The sequence below is a fragment of the Callorhinus ursinus genome, unplaced genomic scaffold (genome assembly GCF_003265705.2).
Source record: "Callorhinus ursinus isolate GAN/ISIS: 27379988/994484 unplaced genomic scaffold, GSC_fseal_2.0 scaffold38, whole genome shotgun sequence".
NCBI lineage: Eukaryota > Metazoa > Chordata > Mammalia > Carnivora > Otariidae > Callorhinus > Callorhinus ursinus.
Window position 1 is genome coordinate 14,412,183 of NW_027397100.1, and position 12,222 is coordinate 14,424,404.

General features: G+C 51.7%; 1 protein-coding gene and 1 pseudogene across 2 annotated transcripts; both read left to right on the forward strand.

Annotated features, from left to right (window-relative positions):
• The first annotated feature begins 1,348 nt into the window (after positions 1–1,348).
• Positions 1,349–8,301, forward strand: NRSN2 (neurensin 2). Of its 2 annotated transcripts, none has more exons than XM_025876404.2 (3): positions 1,349–1,479; positions 4,714–4,908; positions 6,782–8,301. In XM_025876404.2, exons 2-3 carry the CDS (start codon positions 4,723–4,725, stop codon positions 7,205–7,207), a joined length of 612 nt encoding a protein of 203 aa, XP_025732189.1. In that variant the 5' UTR covers positions 1,349–1,479; positions 4,714–4,722; the 3' UTR covers positions 7,208–8,301. The 2 variants fall into 2 exon arrangements, with proteins under 2 accessions (XP_025732189.1, XP_073736395.1); XM_073880294.1 differs by lacking the exon at positions 1,349–1,479 and adding an exon at positions 1,503–1,635.
• A 2,433-nt stretch (positions 8,302–10,734) lies between these two features.
• Positions 10,735–11,951, forward strand: LOC112827289 (large ribosomal subunit protein eL37 pseudogene; annotated as a pseudogene).
• Positions 11,952–12,222: the final 271 nt, after the last annotated feature.

A 12,222-nucleotide genomic window follows, 5' to 3' on the forward strand; every position in this document is an offset into this window, starting at 1 on the left:
TGCCCCTCTGGAGTGTTCTATCCTGTTCTCCTAAGGGATCGGCAGCCAGAGGGATCTTTTCAGTGTGCAATTCAGATCACGTCCCTCCTTCCAATGCTTCCATGGGTCCCCACACCTCGGGTTGAACTGCAAACTCCTTACCTTGGCTTACGAGGCCCTGAAAGGTCTGACGTATGCTTGCCTCTCTAGCTTGATCTCCTGTCACCACTCAGAGGCCTTTAGTTTTGGGCTCCAGGACTTCCTCTCTCTGACTCTGTCTGTCTGTCTGTCTCTGTCTCTCTCTCACACACACCGTTAAGTAGTACACTAAGTAGCCCTTGACAAGCCCTTTGCACATAATAAACATCATATATTTGTTATTGTCACTAGTCTATGTTCAGTAAATATTGATTGAGCTACCCAGTCAATGCCGAGCACTACATGACGCTCTGGGATACAATAGTGAATGAAAAAGATCTGGCCTCATCTTGTAGTTTATTCGTCTCTGTATCCCCAGCCCCCAGCACATGGAGAGACAGGATGGATGTTCAAGGCATGAAGGCATGTTTGTGCCATGGTGTTTGATGAAGCTCAGGGCCGTGCAGTGACTTTCCTAAGACCACACAACAAAACAAGTGTGAGACAAAACCAAGGCTGTGGACACATGACAAGGAATGAAATGGACACAGATGTCTGGCAATGGCTGGCTCTCCAGAGAGATGGGCCACAGGCACACCCTGCCCAGGGCAGAACTGGAGGTAGGTTAGGAGAGAGGACAAGGGAGGCTATCTCATATGCTCCTTCCAGGGGGGAAGGAAGTTTCTCTCACAACCCCTTCTCCCCAGCCTCAGCTCCCTTCTCGAGATAAAAGGGGCCGATCCTTAGCAAAGGTCAGGGGCTCAAAGAGGGAAAGAGAATGTAGAGAGGATGAGGGACTCAGTGAGAGATGAGGGACTCAGTAAGAAGTAGGGGGCTCCTGAGAGAGGGAGGGGCTCAGCCATGGGTGAGGGCTGAGAGAGAGAGAGAGAGACTGGAGTCTGTGGAGAAGGTGGGGGCTCAGCAAGATGAGCATTTATATACTTATGGTTAGGGGCTCCATGAAGGGGATGGAGACCCGGAGAGGAGGTTGAGGATACAATGAGGAAGTGACGGCTCAGTGAAGGCAAGGGTCTTCAGCCAGAGGGGTGGGGGATTGAGGGAGTGATGGAGAGTCGGATCAGGAGTTTGAGGGACTGCAGGAGGTGGTGCGTTCTGGGGAGGCGATGGGGTTTCAGCGAGCGGCCTGGGGTCTCAGAGAGAGAAGGGAACTCCGGAAGGAGAGACAGGGGCTCTCCATCCTGCAGGGGTCCGCAATCTGCAGAGCCAGCCCTTGGGGCGGGCGGGTGCCCCCTCCCAGCCCCTTATCACCCCCGCCCCCGACTGCGGCGCAGGCGCCGACAGAACCAGCTTCTGCTCGGCTCTCGCTCTGGCTCCCGCTCGGCGGAGACAGCAGGCAGAGAGGTGAGCTCAGCCCTGCTCCACGCGCGCCCCGACCCCCACCCCGTCTTTTCCTGGGTTCCGGGGAACCCCACCTCAGCCCGCATCCCCAGCGCGGCCACGTCCAGCCTCGGACGGGACAGCGGCGCCCAAGCCTTGGTGTGCCTCGGGATTCGGGAGGTGAGGTCCCAGAGAAGTGGCAGGGGGCAGAGATCTCACCAGCCCCGTCTCCCGGAGATACCTCAGTGCTGAGAGGATGGGCAGAGGCTTCAGAAAACAAGACCCCTATCCATGTCTTTACTAAAAACCTATTCCCACCCTTCCATGCCTCAGTTTCCCCCTGCGGGAAAGGATGAGGTTAATCTCGACCAGGGAACTGGTGGTCCGGTCAGAAACAGTGGTGCGGTGGAGAGTGGGAGGAATTGGCCCGATTTCGCTGGCCTCGCCCCCCAAGAGGGTGTCCCTTCTCCCAGCCCCGGCAGCGCCGGACACTGGAGTGGGCAGGTCTGGGGGTCTGGGAAGGAGAACTGAGTGAGGCCGTGCAGGCAAGAGATTCCCATCCATCTTCAGGCCCTAGCGCCTGTCACCCTCGCGTACTCCTCCCTCCGCTCGCCTCCGCTGCAGTCTCCCCCCTCGGACCCTGTAGCCCCCTCCTCTTCCCGTTCCTTTCACACTGAGCTCCTCCCCCCCCCCAGTCTAGGGACACCTCCCCAGCTGTTCCTATGGCAACCCACGTCCCGGGTACCCGCGCCGGGTTCGGAGCATCCTCTCTCTCCCTCCCCCTGACCGCCAGACGCCTTCCTGCAACCTTAACACGGGAGGAGGAGGGGCCAGGCCGAGGGGGAGGCAGCGTCAAGGTCACCTTCCTTCTCCAGTGCTAGCAAGATTGAGCGATTAGGTATATTTGGGGGACAGGGACAGTGAGTTGCAGGGAAGGAGCTAACCCAGACCAACAATTCCTGAGCCTCTCTTCCCTGCCTCCTCCCCTAGGGTCTTTAATTAATAGTTGCTGCTTTGACTCTGACTGCCTCCGGGCCCCCATTCATTCTGCCCACCCGGGCCTCCAAAGCGCCTGGGCCGGGGGCGGTTCCCGCACTGGCCACACCCCCCCTTGGAGCCCCGCCCACCCGCCTCCCAGAGAGATTCCTGCTCTCTCGCGGGACCACTTGGCTCCCTCCTCTTTCGTTTTTGGTCTCTGCCTGTTTCCAATTCTCTGTCCAAAACATATATATATATATGTTAGTCTTTTCCTTTTCTTCTCTTTTTCCCTGAGTTGTGGGTGAGGGTTGTGCACTTTAGGCGCTTGTGTGGATCCGTGGGGGCTCCAAGAATCACCCCAACACACACTTTGGCTGTGTGTGTGTGTGTGTGTGTGTGTGTGTGTGTGTGTGTGTGTTTCTCCGTGGAGTGTCTTTGTGTGTGGTGTGTCTGTGTGTCTGTTTCTCTGTGCCATGTGTGTTTGTCTGAATATGTCTCTAGGTGGTATATGAGTGCCTGTCTGGGTATGTCTCTGTCATGTTTGTGTAGTGGTGTTGGTGTGTGTCCCTGGTGTGTGTGTATGTGCATCAATCTGTAGTGTGTCTCTGTTTGATTTGTGTGTGTGTGTGTGTATGCCTGCCTGCCTGTCTGTGCTGTGTGGGTATGTGCGTGCTGGTGAGTCTCTCTGTGCAGGAAATTGAAAGCCACATCTGATTGAAATTGGGGGGGGGTCTAGAAATTTGTCTTACCCTGTAGTGTAAGCACTGAAGCATTTTTTAAAAAGATTTTATGTATTTAGTGAGAGAGAGAGCCCGTGAGGGGTAAAGGGAGAGGGAGAGAAAGAATCTCAAGTGGTCTCCGCATGCTGAGCACTTGCGGGTTCAATCTTACAACCCTGAGATCATGACCTGAGCTGAAATCAAGAGTGGGAAGCTCAACTGACTGAGCCACCCAGGTGCCCCGCTCATTGCTTTATTTTGTTTGAAGCTGCTCAGGGGTGCTGACACAGGAGCCCAGTCCTTCCCCAGCACAAATGCCCCCCCTCCCCACACCCGCCCTTTCCCTCATCCCCTACTTTAGTTTTAGTCCTATCCGTGTGTAGATACACAAGTACTTTCCATTACCAGGTCCTCAGTTTCTCCGTCTGTGAAAAGAGAGATTTTTAAGATTAGTGGTTGCCAGAGGCAGGGCAAAATGCGTGAAGGGGTTCGAGGTACAAACTCCAGTTATAAAATAAATAAGTCACGAGGATATAATGTATCACATGGTGACTGTAGTTAATAACACCATATTATATATCTGAACGTTGCTAAGAGAGTAGATCTTAAAAGTTCTCTCACAAGGAAAGACATTTATTGGTAACTAAGTACGGTGACAGATGTTAACTAGACTTATTATGGTGATCATTACAAATACCGAATCATTATGTTCTATACTTGAAACGAATATGATGTTATATGTCAAGTATCCCTCAATAAAAAAAATGTATTATTCAAAAAGGAGGGGTTCTTAGATAGGTTTCCCTAGAAATCTAAACACCCTTGAGCCTAAGAGGGCCCCTGGCTTTCACCTCCTTTGAAGTCAAGATGACTTGGGACATGGAGGCTATTACCTCGTGAGGGGCAGCCCTGAGAGGGATTTTTTAGAGCCTTGCACCTTGGGAGCTCAGCCTCATTAGACAAGTGTCAGCCATGACAGTTACTCCCAAGAGTACCCGGAAGAGGGGAAGATTTTGAGAAAAGTTGGGGATAAGAACCTTTTACTCTAGATATGGGGCTCAAAAAGTTTAGGACCGAAATAATAATGAAGAAATTACAGTAATAGTAATGACAACTGGTACCATTTCTTGGCCTCAGATACAGTAACTGTGTGAAGCAGGAGTGATTATTAGACCTGCTCTACAGGTAAGGAACCCAAGTTTTGGAGAGGTGAAAGCATTTGTCTAGGGTCACACAGCCAGGAAGTGGTAGATCTGGGATTCCGATCCAGAGAGTCAGGCTCCCAGAACCCACAGTCCCAGCCACTGGGTGGCCTCCAGGTTAAACAAGCACATTTACTGGCATCTACAATTGGTAAGCACTGGCCTTAGCGCCCGTGTGCATTGGCTCATTCACAGTGTGCGTAGGGAAAGACAAACCAGTATCTAGAAGGCCAGGCTGTGTTACGAGCGCGGGTTATCTAAAATGGGAGGAAAAGCAGACGACGCACAAAGATTCAGGGGCCCTGGGAGGGTCGCACGGATCCCTCCCTCTGTCCACTGCACCTTGCTTCCCCCCGCAGAGATCCGCAATGCCAGGCTGTGACCATTCCTGCAGCTGTAGCCGTGGCCCCAATGTGGAAGAAGGCAGATGGTATGGGGTCCGCTCCTACCTGCACCTCTTCTACGAAGACTGTGCAGGTACGGCCCTCAGTGATGACCCTGAGGGGCCTCCCATCCTGTGTCCCCGCCGACCCTGGCCCTCACTGTGCTGGAAGGTAAGGCCAGAGGAGGAGCAACTCCTGGGATTTCGTGTGGCTGCAGGGAGGAGATGGAATCAGTGGCTAGGAAGAAGAGGGACGGTATAGCAGGTGCAAGCAACAAAAACCCAATTAGGGGGGACCTGGCTGGCTCAGCTGGTAGAGCATGTGACTCTTGATCTCATGGTTGTGAGTTCAAGCCCCACCTTGGCCCCGGAGCCTACTTAAAAAAAAAATGGCAAATGGCTACTCCTGGTAAGTCATTCAAAACCATACAGATTTGGGGCACCTGGCCGGCTCGGTTGGTAGAACGTGCGACTCTTGATCTGGGGGTTATAGGTTTGAGCCCCATACTGGGGATAGAGATTACCTAAAAAGAAAAAAAAAAAAGGAAAAAAAACCCTCAAATGGGTTTAAACAAGAAAGGGAAAAGATCACTCATTTTATTGAAAAGACCAGAGGCTGAGCAACTTCAGGCAAAGTTCAATCCAGCCATTCAAGATTTCTCTTAGTCATCAGGCTCCCCATGGTGCCCCCACCCTTGTGGCCCCTTTAGCTTCAGGATCTATGCACATGTTCCCCAGGTAGCTGCTACCATGCTGATCCACAGCGTTTCACTCTACACCATCCACAGGACATCAGAATTTCCTCCAGTATTTCCTTCAGAAAAGAAACACTGCTTTCCATTTCATTTCCAGGAGTCCTGTCAAGCATTGCTTTGGCTCTGATTGGGTCACTTGCCCGTCTCTGAACTAATTACTATGGCCGGGGGGGATAGTAGACACTGACTGGCAGGCAGTGGAGTTCATCTCAGTTAAATCTTACCATGGCTTCACAATGATATATTGGGGTACTGTTGCCAGTCAGTGTCTCTAACAGCCAGGAAGAGCGGTCAGTGAGGGCACAGAGTGTAGGGAAAGGGTGGTGACAGTAAGCGGAGACCCTACAACAAGCATAGCTCTTTGCCAAATACCGTAAGGAGACTGAGGCAGAGGGTCCTTCCCCTCGGCTTTCAAAGGGCTTCACTCTAGTGGGAACGCAAAGTGCCAAGATATAGAGAGTGAATGCACAACCTCAGGCCAAATAATCAGAGGGTGCCAGGAGAGGAAATGCTCTCAGTACCTGGGGTGATCAGGGAAGACTCTCAGGAGAAAGTGAGTATGTATTTTAAAACTTTGAGCATCTTCTAGTTGCCAGGCAATGTGCTACGCTCTTGCAGACAGAGAATTTAAGATGTGGTCCCTGTCCTTTAGGAGTTCCTAGCTGTGGTTCATTAGTCATTCTGCAAACATTCACTCAGCTACTGCTCGGTACCAGCGCCATGCTAAGAAGACACCTGGTAACCCAAAACAGACAGTGTCGGTTCTCATGGCTCTCCAGACTCTCATTCCAGTGGGGCAGGCAGATATCACTTACCTGGTAGCGGAAGTACTTGTTCGAGTGTGCACCAAGGTGAGCACACTGAAGAACAAATGTGCACAGTGTTTGTACAAATGAAAAGCAGGGGACCTGACCCAGGCCAGGGGCATCCTGGAAGGCTTCCCTGAGGAGGTGGGGTTTGAGATGAGATCTGAGGGATGTGTAGGAGTTAACCTGACTGAGAGATAGAAGGCAGACAGGACAGAGAGATGAGATGGGACCCAAATAATGATGGAAGGAAAAACCTACTGCTAAGTGGGAGTTGGAAAGGACATTGATCTAGGGGCCCCAAGATTCCAAATAGAACGTGACAGTGTGTGCCCCTCATCAGTTTGATCCTAGAAAGTGTGTTCTGTGACTCCCCTGTGATTCCTATCTCTTAAGGTTAGATCCAGGCATTACCTTTAAGTCCATTTGGGATTACTAGTCAGGCTGACCCTGACTACCTCCCAATCTGTCTGCCTCTCTCCAGATCAGTCTGTCTTCGGGGACCCTGCTTCTGCTGCTGGGAGTGGCAGCCCTGACCACCGGCTATGCAGTGCCCCCCAAGCTGGAGGGCATCGGAGAGGGGGAATTCCTGGTGTTGGATCAGCGGGCAGCTGATTACAACCAGGCTCTGAGCACCTGCCGCTTGGCAGGCACAGCGCTCTGCATGGCGGCTGGGATCCTGCTGGCCATTTGCCTGTTCTGGGCCATGACTGGCTGGCTGAGCCCGGACACCAAGGCAGAACCCTTGGACACTGAAGCTGATGGCCACGTGGAGATCTTCGGGGATGAACCAGAGCAGCAGCTGTCCCCCATCTTCCGCGATGCCAATGGCCAGTGTTGGTTTTCACCACCTACCAGCCCCTTCGGGCAATCCTCTGTGCAGACCATCCAGCCCAAGCGGGACTCTTGAGCTGTCCACAAGGCCAGGGGAGGAGCCAGACCTGGGGTCTGGACCATTCCTCTGTCCCACCACACCCTGCCCTCCAATAGTCGCCCTAACTTCTCCCTTTCAGCGGGACCCCTTCTACCTATGCCCCCAGAAGGCCCAACTCCAGCTCAAGAGAGTCTGGAGCTCAAATCCCAGTGTCCCTTCCCAAGTATTGGGCCCCAACTCATCCAAGATGCCAACTTTCCCCAAGTCCTCCCAAACCTTCCCACGCACCCCTCCTTCCCCAGACCCTTCAGGAGCAGAAAACATCCCCCTCAATCTATCCCCATTCTACTCTGTGTGACGCCGGGCAAGCCCCTTTTCCTTTCAGACCATCAGTTCCTGTCTCTGTACTATGAGGGGTTTGGATCAGATTCTAGAGTTCCATGGCTTTGCTATTCTCCCCAGTTATAAACATGACTCTCCATAGACAGTTGGGGGGAGGGGTAGCGGAGTCTTTCTCATCCCCTGACCCCTTCCTCCGTCAGCTGCTCCAAGATGCCTTCCTTGAGGATGGGTCAAAAACACTCACCTGGACTTCCCTTCCAGGATGGTGCGAAAACAGTCACCTCCTACAAAAGGTTTTCTATGTGCATTTTGCATCAGAGCCCCCTAGTCCAGCCCATCATGGGCGCTTATTAGCCTCGGTTTACAGACGAGGTGGCTGAGGGAGGCCGGCAGTCCGTGGGAATTTGGACCCACATCTCCCACCTCCTCTCGGGCCAACTCTCGTTCTACAGCTGGAACAGGGGACCTGCTGGACACTTTCCTGGCTTCCAGGGGACCTCTAGGGGTGGGAGACAGTTGGTCCAGAGAGCCCGGTTGGAGGCCTGATGATCCTAGGTAGCTCAGAAGATAATTTGGACGTGTATTTAAATGGTCTCTAAGATTGGGGCGCCTGGGTGGCTAAGTCGTTGAGCGTCTGCCTTCGGCTCAGGTCATGATCCCAGGGTCCTGGGATCGAGCCCCGCATCGGGCTCCCTGCTCCGCGGGGAGGCTGCTTCTCCCCCTCCCACTCCCCCTGCTTGTGTTCCTGCTCTTGCTATCTCTTTCTCTCTGTCAAATAAATAAACAAAATCTTAAAAAAAAATAAATTAAATGGTCTCTAAGAGCCAAGGGGCAGGAGTACTGGGGTGTCTTTGCCCCTCAAAATCCACTCACATAGAAACCATCACCCACAGGTCCTGACCTGTAACAAATGTGTCCTGCTGGGGGCACCAGCACCTCCATCCTGCAGGCTCCCCAGACAGACGCATCATCTCCGTTCTTACCACTAGGGGGAGCTCCAAGACAGCTGGAGAGAGCCGCCGACGCCTCGCCCCCACCCCCGCCCCTCCCCTCCCCCCTCGGTTGCACCTCCAGCCTGGACAGGTCTCCTGGGAAGGTCCTCCGTTCTCCCCCCACCAGGCAGGCACTGCTGCCCTTGTGCCCCACGCCCCTTCCCCATCCGGCACCCCTTCCATCTTACCTTCCCTTTCAATAAACAGCTGGGACGGGACGGATACTGACTTTGCTTCTTTTCTCCCTGACCATGGGGCATGGGTAGAGAGGAAAAAAGACTGTTAGGAGCTCCTACCGTGTGCTGGGCACTTAAATCCACTATTTCTCATTAGCTCCTCACCGTAACTCTTTGAGAAAGGGGACTATAATCTTCATTTTACAGATGGGTTAACTAGTGGTCAGAGAAATGAGGTGGATTTAAATGCTAACTTGTTGGGGGGGGGGCGCCTGGGTGACTGTCGATTTCCTGTCTGCCTTCAGCTGAGGTCATGATCCCAGCCTCCTGGGATGGAACCCCGAATTGGGTTCCTTGCTCAGTGAGGGGTCCGCTTGCTTCCCTCCTTCTACTGCTCCCCCTGCTTGTGTTCTCTCTCTCTCTGTGTCGAAAAAAGAAATAAAATCTTTTAAAAAATTAAAAAAATAATAAATGCTAACTTGTTGGGAAGGAAATGTCTCTACCGTCTTGACAACCTACTGCCCCCCTCCCTGAGAGGACATGAAGCCCATGAAGCCTGGAGCTCTGGCAGAGGGAGCTGGAGCCAAAGCTGGGATCTTTTCCAGGGCAATTCGAGCAGCTAACTCCTATGAGCACTTACCAGAGGCCAGGTGCTGTTCTCAGTGCCCTACAGACACACATTCGTTCACTTACCCTCACAACAATCTAGGAGGTAAGGACTCTTATTCCCAAATTTGGCTCCCAGAAGGCAGGTTTGTATTTCCAACCGTGTTCACCTACCTGTTGAGTCCCGGCTCAACTATCCCAAACTGTTCCTGGCAACCCTCCCCTCCAGACCTGCCCCTGCTGCACCACCCGCCCCTTAGAGGGTGGCAGTTCCAGCTCCTTGCTGACTCTAGCCAGACCCTTGGAGCGATCCTTGGCTCCTGTCCTCCCTCACCCTCTGAATCCCACCCAGTGGCTAGCCAACCTCACAAATACAGCCTGACCCAGCCACTTCTCTCTGTCCTCACAGCTTCTCCCTGGCCTGAGCCACCATCGCCTCTCCCTGGTGTCCCGGCTTTTCCCTTCTGACCCTCCCTTTTCCCTCTCTTCCCCTGTGACCTCAACTCTCTCCCTTCCCATCTCCTCTTCCACCAGACCGGCCTCCTGGTTTTTCCTCCAACATCAAGGCCAGCTCTTGCATGGGACCTTTGCAGAGCTCTTCCCTCTGCTGTACACTTTCCCTGGCTCACTACCTGGCCACCGCCCTCAGTCTGTTCAAGTCTGCACAAATGCCCCCCTGTCAGCAAGGCCTTCCCTGAGCAGCCTGTTTTAAAATGCGACACCCCCTTACCCATTCCCTGTGCACTTTGAAGTTTGGTTTTTGCTCCCCTATAGCATTTATCACCTTTCAGTATACTATATAACTTACATATTTGTTATATTAGTATTTATCTGTCTACCCCTGCCACAATATGATCTCTGCAAGAATGAGAATCTTTGTTCCCTTTGTTTACTGACATATCCCAAGGAAAAAATGCCTGGCACAGAGTAGATGCTCGATAAAAATGTGTTGAATAAGTCAATCGTAGTTTTCTAGATAAGGACAGTGAGGCTTGGGAACATCGAGTAGCTTGCCCAAGGATGCACAGGTAGCAAGGGGTGAAGCTGGCGTTCAAATGCAAGCAGTCGAACTCCTGAGTCCATAGCCTGTGCCACTGAGTTGCACTGCCCCTTGGTTTGAAGGCACAGAGCTGGGGAGACAACATCAAATGCCCATAAACCTATTTAGGAATGTTTGTTGCCCTGTGGAGATGTGAGTACAGTGTGAACAGATTTTTTTTTTTCCAGAGAGGTTAGAATCCAAATTTGTATATGAGATGTACCCATTTTTTAAACATCTGTATCTGTTTCAAAAGTTGACTAAGCACTGAGCAAGAAGAAACATTCCCAGGGACAGCTTCAACTCAAGAGTGGCCCTGTGTGACCTGTGACCTGAACACTCTGAGTTAGTGCCCACAGCTGGGCAGGACCAGGGATGGAATTTCACACTGACAAAATGGCCCCGGAAATGGAGGTAGGCCTCCACCCCTAGAATATCCGTGTCACATTAGCTTTCCTTCCCAGCTGCCATGGAGGAAGCCAACCCTGGTCTGTAACCTCAATAAATCCCAGGCCCCCACAAAGCCCTGTCCCCACAGAGTTTCTCTTTTCAGAGAAGCAGAATCCAATAACCAAAGTTAATTCCCACCGAGGCCAACTGTCGTGTGAATCCTTAAAGAATGTTAAAGGGGGCTGTGTCACTGTCATACTTGGCTAGGGGGGATGTGTACTGGGTTCAATACTGTTTCGCCAAAGTTCATGTCCACCTGGAGTCTGTGAATGTGACTTTATTTGGAAATAGGGTCTTTGCATATATAATAAAGTTAAGATGAGTTCTCATTGGATTAAGATGGGCCCTAATCCAATAACTGGCCCTAGTAAGAAAGGGAAAGGGAGATTTGGACATGCCAGACACACAGAGGGCAGATGCCACGTGAAGACAGAGGCAGAGTCTGGAGTGATGTGTCTATAAGCCCAGGAGTGCCAAAGGTTGCCTGTAACCAGAAGCTAGAAGAAGCAAGAAAGTCTTCTTCCCTTAAGATTTCAGAGGGAGGGTGGCCTTGCCAACTCCTTGATTTCAGACTTCCAGCCTCCTAAACTGTGACACAATACATTTTTGTTGTTTTAAGCCGTGTAGTTTGTAGTACTATGTAGAGTAGCCTGATCTTGGGAAAGCCGAAGCGAAGACACGCTCCAAAATACCTGACCAGCACTCTTCAAAAGTGCCAACATCACAAAAGACAAGGAAAGACCAGGAAACTGTCACTGATTGTAGGACAGTGAGCAGGCATGGCTGAAGAGTATATACGAATTCTCTCTATTGTCTCTGTAACTCTTCCACAAATCTAACATTACTTTTTAGCTCTCTAGTCGCGGGCACAGAAGTGAGACAACCAAGGGGATGTCATCATTTGGAAAGCGTTGCAATAAGATGCCCGCCACTGTGTCTCTCAGGCCTACCACCTTCAGAAGTCGACCTGAGGCAAATGTGGCTATCCTGCCAAGCAGAAGAGAAGGTATAACTGGGGTGCCAAGGTAACAAGACGAAATACCACTGGGACCTGACGAATGAGGCACCTAAAAATTGTTTACCGCAGATTCAGGCCTGGATTCCGTGAAGGAACAACACCTCAGCCCAGGAGGGCTTCTGCTGCAGCCTCCAGTCCATCTGAAGGATTTCAATGACGAGTCACACAAGAAAGGTTCTGGTTTAAAATAAAATAAAATAATTTTATTTTTTTAAGTAAAAAAAGATAATAATACAGCTGTTCTTGTCAAGACGGAGTAACAGGAATCAGGGTCACCCTCCCATCTGAGAAAAACAAAGGACGGACCAGGAAACAAGGGAGTGAGGAGAGCCCTACAGCGACCCCAGCTGACTTCCCTGGGAGTTTCCAGGCGCGGCTCGGATTGTAATACTCTCAATGAGGAAACAAGTAGACAGAAAATCAGTAAG

What these genes read in the sequence shown, in the direction of transcription:
- NRSN2 (XM_025876404.2), top strand. Translation starts at nt 4,723, where the DNA reads ATGCCAGGCTGTGACCATTCCTGCAGCTGTAGCCGTGGCCCCAATGTG. An exon ending in GGCCCTCACTGTGCTGGAAG is followed by an intron (nt 4,909 to 6,781) that starts GTAAGGCCAGAG and finishes GCCTCTCTCCAG; the next exon opens with ATCAGTCTGTCTTCGGGGAC.